Source organism: Chanodichthys erythropterus, chromosome 18, assembly GCF_024489055.1.
Source record: "Chanodichthys erythropterus isolate Z2021 chromosome 18, ASM2448905v1, whole genome shotgun sequence".
Lineage (NCBI taxonomy): Eukaryota > Metazoa > Chordata > Actinopteri > Cypriniformes > Xenocyprididae > Chanodichthys > Chanodichthys erythropterus.
In genome coordinates, this window is record NC_090238.1 from 12,338,501 (window position 1) to 12,355,653 (window position 17,153).

General features: G+C 37.1%; 1 protein-coding gene across 2 annotated transcripts in view; it reads right to left on the minus strand.

The window, feature by feature from the left end:
- Positions 1-10: 10 nt before the first annotated feature.
- ccdc85ca (coiled-coil domain containing 85C, a) overlaps positions 11-17,153 on the minus strand; it is a 56,748-nt gene continuing 39,605 nt past the window's right edge. Inside the window, exons 3-6 of one of the 2 annotated variants that reach the window (XM_067368146.1) lie at positions 15,866-15,970; positions 8,700-8,795; positions 6,890-6,988; positions 11-4,538 (exon numbers count right to left, since the gene is read on the minus strand). In XM_067368146.1, coding sequence (XP_067224247.1) covers positions 4,449-4,538; positions 6,890-6,988; positions 8,700-8,795; positions 15,866-15,970 — 390 coding nt within the window. In that variant the 3' untranslated portion in view covers positions 11-4,448. The remainder of the gene's footprint in view (positions 4,539-6,889; positions 6,989-8,699; positions 8,796-15,865; positions 15,971-17,153) is intronic. The other variant, XM_067368148.1, reaches the window with a different exon arrangement.

The window sequence follows — 17,153 nt, forward strand, 5'->3', positions numbered from 1 at the left end:
GATTGTTTATTTCAAATCTACAAGAGGGTTATTTGCAATGCATTTTTCATTAGCTAAAATACAGGTCCATTCTCAGCTACATACAGCTTATTAAAAATATATAAACGCATGCTAGTTACAGGTATTCTACAGTAATAGAAGTTATTTACATTGCGCTGAACTGTATGTCCTAGAATACAACTTCATGTGTGTTTCACATACAGATGAGCTACACAGAACATTGAATTTCATGAAGGATTCAAACATCAAATCTTCATTCACAAAAGAAGCAGTGCATTTGAAAAGAAAATAGGAAAATATCAGCATTTCAGATTCTTTTGTGCTTTAAACTTAAATACAAAAAAAGTCAGTAGTTGTGTAGACTAGATCTGCTTATAAAGGACACTTTTAATTAGATTTCAAAAATAGTTTTAATGAATATGTGTACTTCAACACCAATTATTTAGGCATTGTGTTCACATGAAACACTTTACAGCATAACCGAGACAATATTTACTGACCCAAATTCACAACGTATCCTTTTCATAAAAATATGCAATTATTTTCTTTACTTAGTCAAATGTTTGCTGCTCATTTTGTTCTCATAAACATAAGACAAAAAAAAAAAATAATAATAATTAACACACCGCCAAAAGCCACCTGCTGCATCCAATGTGAACAAAACCATCCAATACGAATGTGATTTCAGTCTAGCACTGTAAAAGTGCTCTCATAAATATACAATTTCAATGAAATTCCACACAACTTTAATACAAAAATAACTAGATCGGCTGAGGGATTTCGGCAATGCTCAATATAGCTTCGTTTTAAACAAACAATACAAAATTATGGCTTATCGGGTCACTGGTTTTCAAAAAAAGAGCTTTTGTGTGAATGCAGCAAGCATCTTTTCAGGCAGTTCTTGTATACAAAGATAATGATTCTGAATTATAACACACAAAACTCAAAATACACTTCATTTACTGCGTTCTCATGTACTTCCATTCAGACTTTGCTTTATACTGTGTCAGTACGCACACAAAAAAGATGTTGCGTGAAGGTCTCATGAACTAGGCATATGGAGCAGAATTAGACATTTTACACAAAATTCAGCAAAAAAAGCTCTTTATTAATAATGCTAACCTTATCCAGTTTTTATCAGCACATACTGTTTGGTCTGATTTAATTTAGTATACGCAGAAACGATAAGCTTGGTAAAAGGAATTATGGAAAATGTGACTGAGGTACTTTTTCATGCTCCAATCGCAGATTACGCAATTAAAATTGCATGTGCTAAAGTTTCATAACACATTAAAGGGTTAGTTCACCCAAAAATGAAATTTCTGTCATTAATTACTCACCCTCGTGTCGTTCCAAACCTGTAAGACATTCATTTCAGAACACAAATTCAGATATTTTTGATGAAATACAAGTTTTTTTTTTAATCTCTCATTGAAAGCAACAAAATTACTACATTCAAGGTCCAGAGATGTAGTAAAGACATCTTAACATGACTGCAGTAGTTCAACCGTAATGTAATGAAGTGACAAAAATACATTTTGTGCGCAAAAACAAAACAAAAATAACAACTTTATTCAACAATTTCCTCTCTACCCTGTCATTCTACTACCTAGTTTATGTTGAAGACACATTGCAGTCAGACCTTCCATGTTTACGTCAGAACGCCGACTCATTATTGGCCCTAATGTCATGTCTTTACTAATTATAACCTATTTCACTATTGTATGATGTTTATTAAATTAAGTGCACAAACAACTTGCTTGAAAGATAAAATGAATGCCTATGCATTGCATAATAAAACAAACTGGAAACAGACATTGGAAGCTAAAAACATAATTTAATATAAGCTAATCTAGCAGGCTAATCGCGTAGATGCATGTTATGCTAGTAGTACAAAAGCTAACTAAAAACAGTAAGAAATGCTTGATTTCACAACCTATAGCTTCAGTTATATACTAATATATGAACCAACGCATTTTAAACTATATAAATCATAACATGATTTTGAAGGAATAATAAACAGGCGCTAAAAATACTACCCATTAAACCAATGGGATCACTCAGGGTCCTAAAGGAGACCTGATTCCTGGCGGGACTCAATTTCTCACCACTTCTGCGTCAGCATCATATGCATGCGTCGTGGTGAGCATGTGAACAGCGTCGGCCAATACTGAGCCAGCGTTCGGACGTAAACACTGCGCTAACTGCGTAGGAAACTGAAGTTGTTGAAAAATGTAGTTATTTTAGTTTTGGTTTTGTACATTACATTACATTCATTACATTAAGGTTAAACCACTGTAGTCACATGGACTATTTTAACCATATCTTTACAACTTCTCTGGATCTTGAATGTGGTAATTTCATTGCTTTCTATGGGAGAAAAATAAAACTCTCGAATTTCATCAAAAATATCTTAATTTGTGTTCCGAAAATGAATGAAGGTCTTACGAGTTTGGAACGACATGAGGGAGAGTAATTAATTACAGATTTTTTTATTTTTGGGTGAACTAATCCTTTAAATGCTTTTACAAATAGTGTAATGATGAAACTTCACACTGCAAACTGGAATCAGTTATGCTAATCCAGGCTGAACTGAAAACACACAACACTTCCATACTTCCATTCATCCAGACAGAGTTTCTATATTGCACTTATTCAGTATCTAGAACCTGAAATTGGGTTCCAGTTCTTTTCATACAGTATCTGTAGACCTAAAACAGATTTAACAGTACTTTCAATTATGACAACATAAAGCCGCTAGGTCGCATATGCAATTAAAAGCACTACACTGGGACACATTATAAAATAATGATTTTGAATTTTGACATTTTTGATCTGCTTTCATTTGAAAGATTACAAAGACAAATAAAAGCATAGAAAGCAGCTTCAATTAATCACGATTGTCAGTTTGGAACTTAAAGTACTTTATATAATATGCTGTGAAAGAAGAACTGGCATTTATAAGCACTGTTTGGATAAAATTCTTTAATTAAAGGTGCAGTAAGCAATTTCTGAGAAGCGCTGTTGAAAGTGGATCGCAAAACACGCTTATAGCCAAGGGGCGTATACACTCATTTAGGGGGAGGTACCTGTGTTGCATAGCGTGTTCGTAAGCTATAAAGATGGGGTGTGATCCTATTGGGTAGGGGTATGTTTGTTTTGGTGATTTCATATATCAACAGTGTTTCTCAGAAATCGCTTACTGCACCTTTAAATGCTTATGCTCATGAGCTGGCCTGCATGTATTTTCTGAATATGTCCAGACTAGAAGTTACTTAGTATATAGTATTATTTTATTTTGTTATTTTAAGTATGTCTGGGAACCTGAGCAAAAGTATTATATGTATTCATACCTGGGGGGAAAAAAATATTTTATTTTTCCGTTACATGAACAGGTTGCAAAAACAACTGTCAGGAGTAAATGAGTAAAAACTGGCATTAAATTAAACTTGTTATTTTTTGTTAATGTCTGGTAACTTTAGAAGTAACATGATTCTTGGTTTAAGTTTATTTGTAATGATAATAGTCTGTCACATTCTGATGTGATGTGAGTGGCTTAAATCAAAAATATATAAATCCATTCAAAAGTTTGGGGTCAATAAAGACATTTTTAAAATAAACTAATACTTTTATTCAGCAAGGATGCATTAAATTGATCAAAAGTGACAGTAAAAACATATATGTCACAAAAGATTTCTATTTCAAATAAATGATGTCCTTTTGAAAGAATCCTGAAAGATGTATTAAGCAACACAAGTGTTTTCAATATTGTTGATAATATTTAATGAGTAGCAAATCAGCATATTAGAATGATTTCTGAAGGATCGTGTGACACTGAAGACTGGAGTAATGATGCTGAAAATTCAGGAGGATTTACAGGATTAAAAAAATATTAAGATTGAAAACAGTTATTTTATACTGTATTAATATTTCACAATATTACTGTTTGTACTGTATTTTTGATCAAATAAACACAGTCTTGGTGAGCATAAGAGACTTTTGAATGGCAGTGGTCTACAAAAAAAATAAAAATTCCTTGTATAACAGAATAATATGAAGTTGCCTTATGCCAAAATCAAAAAGCATCTAGGAGTGGAAAGGTTCAATTTTATGGGAGTGTCTGCATGGGGCATTTATCTGTTTCATTCTGTTTCAGGAATGAGAAATTAATCCATTAAGCTGCCTTATATGAATACTTGGAAGGTATACACATAAATAGAGCTGTGATTTAGCTTGTGCTAATTGTGAGTCCATTATATATTAAACTACCACCTAGTGTCATAGGTAACAGGTTTGAAATGTCTCAACTGAATGCCATGAGAGAAGCTGGCAGTAGAAGCGAAGTTCTTTGTGTCGTTTCCTGAAGTTGCCCAGTTCTGTCTGCTCCTCTTGTCATATTCACAGATTTGTTTGTTTGTTCGAGGCCCTGCCGGTCATTGACATGGGAGCTACAAAGGGCCTTTGAACTGGTTCCCAGAGAGATGTTGGCGGATGGAGGGTTTGGCTCCTGCTGCATCACCGAGCTTTCGCCACACCACCTGAACACACAAAGCAAACGCACAGTTTGGAAATGAAATGTTGTAAAATAAAAAAATGTCTTCAATATATTTCTCCTGTATTACTGTACAGTATGTCCTGGAAAAAACATCTTGTCATATTTATAATGTGCGGATGTTTGATATTGTGTGTAATTATGATGTGACTGAGATCTTCCTAACAGAACACATTAGCTAACTAATGTACAGTGGGTACGGAAAATATTCAGACCCCCTTAAACTTTTCACTCTTTGTTATATTGCAGCCATTTGCTAAAATCATTTAAGTTTATTTTTTTTCCCTCATTAATGCACACACAGCACCCCATATTGACAGAAAAACACAGAATTGTTGACATTTTTGCAGATTTATTAAAAAATAAAAAACTGAAATATCACATGGTCCTAAGTATTCAGTATCCTTTGCTGTGACACTCATATATTTAACTCAAGTGCTGTCCATTTCTTCTGATCATCCTTGAGATGGTTCTACACCTTCATTTGAGTCCAGCTGTGTTTGATTATACTCATTGGACTTGATTAGGAAAGCCACACACCTGTCTGTATAAGACCTTACAGCTCACAGTGCATGTCAGAGCAAATGAGAATCATGAGGTCAAAGGAGGTGCCTGAAGAGCTCAGAGACAGAATTGTGGCAAGGCACAGATCTAACCAAGGTTACAAAAAAAATTTCTGCTGCACTTAAGGTTCCTAAGAGCACAGTGGCCTCCATAATCCTTAAATGGAAGACATTTGTGACGACCAGAACCCTTCCTAGAGTTGGCCGTCCGGCCAAACTAAGCTATCGGGGGAGAAGAGCCTTAGTGAGAGAGGTAAAGAAGAACCCAAAGATCATTGTGTCTGAGCTCCAGAGATGCTGTCGGGAGATGGGAGAAAGTTGTAGAAAGTCAACCATCACTGCAGCCCTCCACCAGTCGGGGCTTTATGGCAGAGTGACCTGACGGAAGCCTCTCCTCAGTGCAAGACACATGAAAAAACACCTGAAGGACTCCAAGATGGTGAGAAATAAGATTCTCTGGTCTGATGAGACAAAGATAGAACTTTTTGGCCTTAATTCTAAGCGGTATGTGTGGAGAAATCCAGGCACTGCTCATCACCTGTCCAATACAGTCCCAACAGTGAAGCATGGTGGTGGCAGCATCATGCTGTGGGGGTGTTTTTCAGCTGCAGGGACAGGACGACTGGTTTCAATCGAGGGAAAGATGAATGCGGCCAAGTACAGGGATATCCTGGACGAAAACCTTCTCCAGAGTGCTCAGGACCTCAGACTAGGCCGAAGGTTTACCTTCCAACAAGACAATGACCCTAAGAACACAGCTAAAATAACGAAGGAGTGGCTTCACAACAACTCCGTGACTGTTCTTGAATGGCCCAGCCAGAGCCCTGACTTAAACCCAATTGAGCATCTCTGGAGAGACCTAAAAATGGCTGTCCACCAACATTTACCATCCAACCTGACAGAACTGGAGAGGATCTGCAAGGAGGAATGGCAGGGGATCCCCAAATCCAGGTGTGAAAAACTAGTTGCACCTTTCCCAAAAAGACTCATGGCTGTATTAGATCAAAAGGGTGCTTCTACTAAATACTGAGCAAAGGGTCTGAATACTTAGGACCATGTGATATTTCAGTTTTTCTTTTTTAATAAATCTGCAAAAATGTCAACAATTCTGTGTTTTTCTGTCAATATGGGGTGCTGTGTGTACATTAATGAGGAAAAAATGAACTTAAATGATTTTAGCAAATGGCTGCAATATAACAAAGAGTGAAAAATGTAAGGGGGTCTGAATACTTTCCGTATATATATATATATATATATATATATATATATATATATATGAAGAATCTCCCAATTTCACAATGACTCATAGAGAGAGCTTCTAAAAGGGGGTTGGGTGAGACTGGGGACTAATTATGATCAGAAAAGAAAGAAGCCCTTGTGCTATCTGAGATTTTCCTTTTGACAGGCTGGTGCAGGAACAAAGCACAGGTCCCAGATTCCAGGGGCCCTTCAGGGAGCTGATAAATCTGCATTGTTTTAGCGATCAAGTTATTTTAATTGCATAGACAACTGTGCGGTAAACAGTCTGAGGACTTTTGCCAAGGCCTCTCATTAAAGTGGTCTGAAAGTGGGTCTCTGTTGTGAAACATTGAAACAGTGTCCTCAATCAAAGCAGGCGTAATTATACAAAGTGACAGCAAAACAAACACATGGGAGAGGGAGCACAAACTTACAGCCTCTTTCTGTGGAACAGGGTTTTATTAACGCACTAGAGGAATCTAAGCTGAGGTTCAGGGTAGGGGGAGGCAGATGAGAAGTTACTAGGTAGACTCACATTACACATCTCTCTGACAATGGCTTTCTCTTTCTCACTGAGATCCTCCTCATAGTCCTCTGGGATCTTCCTGTCTAGGTTCTCATGGACTTCTAATACCTACAAAGTAAATCAACAGAGGGTTAAATGATTAGCGGTGTTTGCTAAAGCAAGCTTCACTATTACTATACTTAACTGACTTGAACCCCTAAACCTAAGTATTTTGGGTTCCGGCACTACAAAATGAATGATACCTCAAATCAAAAGTGAAATAACTTTTTTTTGGGCCATAAAACAGCTGAAAAAATGTTATAGACTTATAATGAAAGGGGGAGTCAGACTATCAGAGACTTGAGGGTGGGCTATTTTCATTTGCAACAGTATGAAACCACATAGTAACTCCCCAGCACACCTTAGCAACAACCTGGCAATGACCTAGAACACTTTAGCAGCCACATGACAACATACTGTGACAACGGCCTACCCAGTGTTTTTATTAAAGTCTCCCTGTAGTTAATCATTTTAACACTTAAAACTCATCTTTGATCACCAAAATGACATATCTAAATGTTTTTTCCTGTGAAAAAAATACTTCATGCCTTAAAATAGCTTGAATGTAACCACACCCTTGCCTCATTTAGTATAAGTGGAACCATGAATATGCAAATTATCCCCGCCTCCACTCGCAACAGTTCAGAGATCCACTCGCTCTACTGTAGTAAACGCTGCACAATGGTTTTGCTCTTTACAATGTCAGACACATAACCTTAATTTATATGATTAACCTTTTGCTTGATTACGTTATAAAACAGCTAATAATGTGTTGCTAATGTTACATGATACCATGTTCCCGTTCATCATCCCAGAGTCAAACAGATGCCTTCTAACAATCAGTATTCTTAGAAATGCGTCAGGGAGGGGAGAAAGACATATAGTTCATCATAACATCGTAATATACATCATATACATAACTCACCCGCTATATTGCTACATATACCCGATTTTTCATATCAACAGAAAAATATACCAGGATAACCTGACTTCTCTTGAGACTCCCCTGATTCAGAGTGGTCATAGTTAATGATATGCTAAAGCCCACCCGCATATTGACGTGATTGGTGATATCACAAACACCGGCGATTTCAAACCGCGTTTTTTCACTGCAGTTTTAAAGAGAAATTACTCTGCAATGGTGCTGACTAATGAATTTGCACATGGTTTGATTTAAAGTATATTAAAAACACCACATACACATATAAGCAACATTAAAAACTTGATTTTCACTACAGGGGGACTTTAACTAAAACTATTTATTTTTTTGTTAATTGAAATAAAGCTGAATTAAAGTAAAATAGAAATATTATATTAAAAAATGAAACTTAAAAAAACTAACTGGAATAATCTCTCTGCTTCCCTTTTACCAATGTTTGTTTTCTTTCAAAGAACAGTTCACAGAAAATCCTCTAGATGACAGTATTAGTATAATAATTAATAGTTCATCTCATAAAATCAATGGTGCGTCCTAAAACCTATGCCTGGAGAATCAAACTAAAAACCAATCAAGCATTTCTACCATGAAACTCAATCTAATTCCTGTGAAATCAGGTTTGACCTTTACCTTTTTAATGATTTATGACACTTTTTATTGAGAGATGACAACTGGGATGATGTGGGAATTCAACTGGGAAATGAATGCATGAGCACTAACCGCTAGGCCACAAATTTACAGTAATATTTCAGCATAATATGATTTAGCATAATATATTTAACTTATGCTAGTTCCAGAATTCAAACACGACTTGATTTTGTAACATCTGTATCATAATCTTACTTTCATGGCATGTACAACAGCCTCTGGTTTCTGGGCTGCAGTCAGGTATCCTGTGACAGGGGGCGGCAGATCACCTCCAGGCATCCGCGTGGACCCCTGTGGACAGATGGACACACATTCATCACGATCAAAGATCACTCATACTGCTCTCTCAGATTACCAGAAGAGATCCAAGCACTAGAAAAGCCCATAGCTGAGTCAACTCAGGCTCAAAATGGGTTAAACCATCTCATTATAACTCATCTCTGCTTGTACCCCCTTCATGGGTACCCATCAACAAAGAGCTCTTTCAGTGCACAGGGTCTTGTGAGCCCCTGTATAGACACAGCCCTTTGAATCCCGTTCTAGCGTTAAATCCACAACAATTGAGCTGGCATTTCAGCAGCAGGGTTGGGAGAGGACCCCTGGATGGAAACTGCAACTCGCTTTTGGCCTGTGAGAACAGGACTGTGATGTTCACTTTCAGTTGCCAGCAGGTTTATTGAGGGCTAGAGCCGTGGGTACTTTACCCTGGACTGACCCGAGAACATCCTGACCCAATGCTCGCTGTCATGCATTGCTGCAGCCTGATTAGAGAAGCCCAGGAGTCCCACAATTCATTCTGCATGGATTCATTTGCCAGTACAAGCCAAGGATGGTTGACTGATATGGATTTTTTAATAGCAAATGCCAATGACTATTCGGACCCATACAACAGTAAAAACTGAAGATACAATAAACATATGGAAGACTATTTAGTATCATTCTGCACTATATTAGAATGTAAATACTTGATTTTAGCGATCGAGATATATATGATCTCACTGTAAAAAAGAATTGTTGGTTTAACTTAAAAAAGTAAGTTACCTGGTTGCCTTAAAAGTTTGAGTTCATTGATATTAAAAATTTTAGTTAATACAATGAAGGCGATTGGTTTAATCAACAGAAACTCAAAATATTATGTTATCTGAACTACATTATTTATTGAAGTTGATTTGACTATATATATCATAGACTGTAAAAAAAGATGGACGACGCGACGCCGCTTCCTTCCATTGTATTGAACTGAAGCCAAAATGGGCTGATGAATGGGCGCTGACACATTACGCAATACGTCAAAAAAAAAAAAGTTTGGAGCCTGGGCATGCGCAGAAGGAATCGTCAGTTGAGCCGGAGGTGGAGTCGCGATATCAAACTTCCGCCCAGACGACTGCGCCATCATTCATGTATTTTAAATAGACTATAAAAATTATACACAATTTAAAAGTCTACCTATAAAATAATAGGCTATTCTGTTTCTAGAGCAATAATATTTTTGAAACAGCAAATTCAGTAGATAAAATCAATATAATATGCCACTAGAAACAACTCTAAATCGTCAGAAAAAGTCCTGCCATTTTAAATCAAGTTCAACTAACGTTACAGGAGATCGATTGCTGTAATTAGAGTAAGCTATCATTAGTTTTGTCCTGCTAATTATTATTTTATACCCATAAAAATAATAAGTAAATGCCAGATAACGATCACCTGCTTTTTCCCGACATGGTTAACATTAGGTGTGTTATCTTAACTAATAACATTTATTAATTAGCTTATAACGCCCACATTTGATGTTACAGAAAAAAAGTTCAGTGATCCGTCAGATCCTGTAGATCGGTTAGTACAGTTTACTGCTGAACAACTCATTTTGTTGGTGTTAAATAACAAAGAAATCGAAAAATAACAGTTAGTTAATACATCTTCAATCTCCCCTCGAAGCTCCGACAGTCCTCAGACAAGCTGTCAATCAACTTCGAATCATGACGACACGCCCCGTTTTTATAGCATCAAATTGCTAGCTAAAATCTAAATCATCACAAAAACGAACAATTGAATATATATCAGTGTGATAACAACTACCTTAAATGACCAAAACCATCTTTCAGAAAGTTTTATTTGCAGCAGAATTTATTTGTAAGTTTTCACTGAAGTCTCATTCGACTGCATTAAGAGGGCGGGGTTTATGACCTGTACTGCATCCAGCCTCCAGGGGGCGATCAAAGAGCCCGTGGCTTCACTTTTCAGAACGTATTAGACACACCCGATATATATATGCAAACCATACCTCCAAACCAAGATAACATAATAATCATATTAATCTCCCATGTGTTTATTCTATTGACCTAAAAGGACAGAATTTTATCAGATTACAGATTATTAAATAAGAAGTAAGTGGCATCTCAAGGCATTAACAGTGATTCATTTTAGTGATCATCCTATTTGTTTGGAGCCTAGTTTTGAAGCCTTGCCACGAGGAACATCTGTGTAATTTGGCTAGCGTGCCGAGTGCTGTCACAAACAGAGAAGAGAGAAGAGGAGATATTACTACTGGTGATAGATGTAGCCAAATTCAATCATTAAGATATCTCTATAGTCCTATCAAATCCAGGACCAATATATTATTGGATAGTTTGAAGAGGCTTTCTATAATCCACAAAATGCATTGATCATAAATACCACTTGGAAATCAGAATCAGATAACAGGCCATAGCTGGATTTAAAAAATCCAGACTCAACCACATAAACTGGTTAGCTGTGCAAACAACCTTACTCTGATGTGTGTGGCACTTCTCATTAAAAAAGACAGGATGGATGTTTTATGTATAAAAGTTATAGGTCCATCAGCCTTTCAAAAAAGCTAGCAAATTAGAAAAAAATGAAGTGAATTATGTATAGTATGAGCCTATTTTTCTCAGTTCGTCTGGGCAGCTAAAACAAGCACTTAAGAAGAACAAACTGAGAAGAACTGTATTTGCAGAATACAGTTTAGAAGAACTTAAGTTTTTAAAAATCAATACTTATACAGCAAGGACTCATTAAATTGATAAAAAGTGACAGACTTTTATATTGTTACAAAAGATTGTTATTTCAAATAAATGTGGTTCTTTTAATCTTTTTGTTCATCAAAGAGTTCTGAAAAAAAAAATGCATCACAGTTTTCACAAAAATACTGCACAATGCACAATATGTAAGATTTTTGGATTAAATATCCAAAAACCACTAGAACAGTTATATATTGTGTTGACTTGTGTACTTACATTATCCCATAAGTTTCCAAGAATGTTTAAATTTCAGAGAAATAAGCAATTTTAACCAGTGACGTTATACCCATGTTACCTTCGGTTTCCGGTTTAATTTTGTCACTTTAATATATTATGTGTTTTATTAGACAGGTGAGCAACTGTTTGGATACATTCATCAACAAAAAACTAATCATTGTTATATAGCTCAATCTCGTTTTCTTGATTTACAGAGAACGCTCCAGTAGAGCTGCACGATTCTGGATAAAATGAGAATCATGATTTTTGGGTTTCAAATAGAGATCACGATTCTCCCACGACTCTGAATATACAACTAAAGAATTTAACATGTAATTCACTAGAGGTTCTGACAAAATATTATTTGCTGGAAAAAATGTTTGAATGAATTATTAAAAACAATTATTTTGAATGAATTCAATGACTCAATAATTACCTGTTTCATTGCTGGATGAATCAGTGTTTTTGAACAAATCTTTTGAATGAATGATTCAAAGATGAATACATTTTTTAACAGTCACTTGTCACCAATTAGTGGCGGTGGTTTGCTCTATTTTGATCACTATCGTAGACATCAGTGTTTATATCCTAAATTTAAACTTTTATCTCAGTGCTTCTGTGATAATTTGAATATTTGTAACACAGAAATAGCCCAACTAATGTGTGGTCCAAAACTAGTCTCTGGCTCACCATGGCAACACGAACCCAGATTTGAATGTTCCAGTATGATTTTTATTTTGTCAAATGTTTGATAAAATAAGATCACGTGGGTGTTTGAATCAAGATAGTGATCTTTTTATGATTAATCGTGCAGCTCTACACTACAGCAGCCTCATGATTATTACAGTAATGTTAAAACATCTTTAATACATTAGCTCAACCATTCATATGATTTCTGCCCGAGTCCTGTCAGATTCTTAGACATGAAGACAACACCTCCCTTAATTCTGTGAAATCAAGGCGTCATTCATGTCAAAAACCATATTAACACAGTATATTTTAGTAACAGCTAAAGCACCAAACTACTCTGATTACCTCTCCTCAACTTCCTCCTCAGGTAACCTCTAACAACGGCAACCGATCTGTCGATCTGTCGAACCTGATTATTGTTTCAGTAGCTCGCCACTGCATTATTTAGTGCCATCTCCCCCCGTGATTAAAGCGAAAGTTCAAAGCCATGCTAATGAAGCGATGAGCTCGTAGACAGGGCTGACACGAGCTGGGATAAAATAAGCCCAGCAGCCTCTGAGGACGAGACCCACGCCACTCTTTAATTGATTTCTCTTTCCTGTGGAAGCGGTCTCTCATATTAAAGTGGAGCAGCTGTGCTGTCATAGCTGATGAGTGCACTTATTAGCTAAAGCACCAGGTTCGCAGATGACCTCTTCTGAGGATAAGGGTGTAGGGGAATGATGATGATGATGATGATATCTCAGGAGAAGAGAAAGAGCGAGGGAGGAGAAAAGAAATTTGTTTAAACAGATTTCTTGATTTAATTGCTTAAGTGAGACATTCTCTAATACAAGCAATGAGATTTAAGTGAAATAGTTCTTATAAGACCGAAGAAATATAAAACAGGTGAGCTATGGCAGTAAGAGACAACATGATGACATGAATAAAAACAAGGCTGTAAGATACAGAAAAATAGTTCAATATATTGAAGTGAATCTTCAGGACTGAATTTTTCACAAATTTTCAGTGGACAAAATGACATGAAACATTAGATATGACTTTCAGGACAAAACATTCTGCATTCTGTTCCACCCCTTACAGCATTGTAGGTTTTGTGTTTGATGTTTCTTCTAAGATTACTTTGGAGAAATAAAGAACTTTGGTATCTTGGCAAACCTGAGAATAGTTTCTGATATAAATCAGATGCACTGGAAAAATTAAACTGAGGCTGGTTAAATTGCTCCTCTAAGGTCATTTTTAGGTTAGAAAGGGTCTTGAAAACAAGGAACGGATCAGCATTGAGACTCCAGCAGAGATCAGAGCACAACAAACCCCCTGCAAGGCCACAGGAAATGACCTATGAGCAAAGCATCTTTCATTCGTCTTCTTACCTACATACTACAATACAAATAGAATAAAAGCCTAAATTAAATCTGTTTATCGTAAAAAAGTTCTAAGTTGAGTCTCTTCAGAAAATTTGGACCAAACCGCTAAATTCATATGGATTATCTTTACGATCTCTTTATGAACTTTTTACAACTTCAAATGCTCATTAAAGTTTCAGTGGCATAGCTGTCTATGGAGGGACAGAAAGCTCTCAGTTTTTATTTAAAAAGATCTTAATTTACGCTCCAAAGATGAACAAATATCTTACAGGTTTGGAACGACATCAGGGTGGGTAAATAAGGAATTTTCATTTTTGTGTGAACTAGCCCTTTAAGCAGGTTGCTTCTTAAGGCAGGAACACACCAAGCTGAAGGTCGGCCGTCGGGCAGTTTTTCTTCGTCGGCCGACTAAGTTTTCTCAGTGTGTTCCCTCCTGTCGGCTGAAGTTGGTCCTAGTCGGCTTTTTTTTTGGCCGATTCGACATGTTGAATTGGCGTCGGAGCTTGTCGGGTCATCGGATTGATCAGATTGGCTGTTCAACTACTGCCACCTGCTGGTACGGAAAGGCATTTCATCTTACGCAGATGCAGAACGGACGTGCTACTTGGCCGTCGGCTGTCGAGCGTCGGTTTGGTGTGTCAGGGAAACTTTGGACCCAGACGCTGCCAATGTGAGCCAACCCCTCTGTCTGCTTTCGTCGCCACTAGTTTGTCAGCGTTGGCTTGGGGTGTTCCTGCCTTTATGTACCTAACCACAGTATGATTATTTGGAGTTAGTAGTAATATTGTTAATTTTTTATAGAGCTACGATAGAGTTTATTTTACATTATGGAATCTTCATTTGGTTTGGAAGCCTAAATCCCCTGACTCACTAAAGCCGTACACACACTTAACGATTGTAAGGCCGATTATGAATGTAAATTGATACTTATGACTGATCGCGCTCAAACGCGTCCAGTCAGAGCCAGTTGCGTTCAGTCTGCGATTACAGTCGGTGTTCAAATTCCATGTGTGAGTATATAAATCGGCTCCAGTCGAAGGAAACAATCGGTATGTGTGTTCAGTTCAGTCTTAGAATGTTTCAGCGAATCGTTAGGTGTGTCCCTGGCTTAAGACGATGTCAAAGAACTAGAGGTGACAAAAGCCGACTGTGTTGTCGCCTCTTGTCGGCTGCGTCTCGGCCAAAAAGCTGTGCTTGAGCACACCAAAAGGACAGCCTTCTGTTTGTAGTGTCTTGACTTATCCTTGCTTTCATCACTTTTAATTTTATTCTCGTGCACTGACTCGTTCGCTAAACTGCACAATTTTTGTTGATAAATGTTGAGTTGTCCGCTACCTGAAAAGTTTAAAGGTGCAGTGTGTAAATTTTAGCGGCATCTAGCGGTGAGGTCGCGAATTGCAATAAAGAGAAGCTACGGTGGCCAACACAGGACAAATATGTCGTTGTCTGAGACAGCAGAGAGTAGCTAGTCAATCATACGTGCTCTGTAGAGCAGTTTGTCCATTTAGAGCTACTGTAGAAGCATGTCGGCACAAAATGCTGACTTAACATGTCAGGGGATCTGTGGTGTATATAGTTAGAAATGGCTCATTCTAAGGTAATAAAAACATAATGGTTCATTATGTAAGGTCTTTATACACCACTGAAAACATACTGTAGATATGTATATTGTATTGCATTTCTGTCAATAGATCTTCCTAAAATGTACACATTGCACCTTGAACCACTGAGTTACTGGTACCTATTCTTTCCACAACAACAACAACAACAACAACAAAACCTTGAGACACTGTCCTGAATGGTACTTTACTCTGTCATTCAAGTTTTAAGCTCCTGATGTTTTAAGCTTCTTGGCACGGGTCAGTTCTCATCTGCTTGTACAAAGAGCAAAGCAGAATCCTGAAACCAGCTGGAATTGCAAAAGCTAATTGTTGTCAAATCTCTTCCAAATCGGCTCAACATGACAAATCTTTTTAAGCTCAACTGTGATTTAGGTTTTGGCTCACATGCAAAATAATGGGGTCATGTTAAATTGCATCATTGGAATACATACGTTCTGTAAGGTGTCTTGAAACTGGGATAGCGAGGAGAGCTGGGACTCTGAGTGATACAGGGACAGTCCTTTCCGAAGTGTCTTCAGATCGCCCACGTTCCCCTGCTGTGGAGAGAAGCATAAGTGTCAAACACAGAAGAATTAAGAGCAAAATTAAATCAGACACAAAAATGTTTCAGTTCCCTAGATAAATCAAAATGGCAACCAAAAAAGAGACACAAAAATAGAATAATAATAAAATAAGAATAAAAATATGAAATCAATCCATGCAACTAGAAGGATCCAAGAGTGGGTCCCCTTTATCCCTTTTATCTAGTCTCTCTGACCACTAGTTTGTCCCTGATTAACCTCTTGTGGTTAACCAATACAGGTTTTTCAACCTTTCCTGACCTCTTCTCACAACCAAGAACAAGATGTCTAAAAACACCAAGAAGTGACTACAGCAAATCTCATAGTTTTTACCAGATGAACAATGATAAAGATCTAGCAGTCCAAGCACATATAAACCACAGGGACAACTCCACTTCCTCTATTATTATAGGCATGAAACTGGAAAAACAACTGCTACGATTCGTAATGGAGTAGAATGTGCTGTCTTCAACATATCTGACTTCAGGATGATAACAAAACCCCTGCAAAAACGTTTGCGAATGAAAAATGGATAGCGCATGGTACGTGAGATCATTTCCTGAATGGTGATCTGAGAAGAGGGTAAAAGGCAAAAAAGCAAAACAGAAAGTTCTGAAGCTCAGAGGTAATGTCAGTCATGCTTCATAAATAATGACCTAAGAAATTTAGCCAAAAGGCACCTGTCCGCAAAACTCTTACCGCTGCATATTTGAGTGTCACAGGTCATGAAATACCTTCTAAACAAGAAAAACCTTGTAAAAAGGTCACAGACCTGGTAAAAAGACAGACCCTATTTTCATACCATTTTAAAACAGACAAAAAGTGAAGACCCCTCAGCACAATGGAGAATGAATAAATATTCCATAGTAAAAGCATCTGTGTGTGATTATCCCCATTTTGACCTTTCTTGTCCCATATGTTTATGGCTGTTGTGTGCAAACAGCTCACAAAGGGATTACTGGAGCTTAATTGAGGATGTGAACTTTTTCAGGGAAAAGTGGATTGTTACAAACATTTTCTGAGTGTGTCTACATGTGTAAGTTACGTAACTCTCCAGTATGTACAATAAAAGTTTTGCTAAGAGAACATGAGACTGCAGCTAAACCCCTGGTTGTACTGAAAGTGTCTCATATTTAATTTATTATTTTAAATGAACATT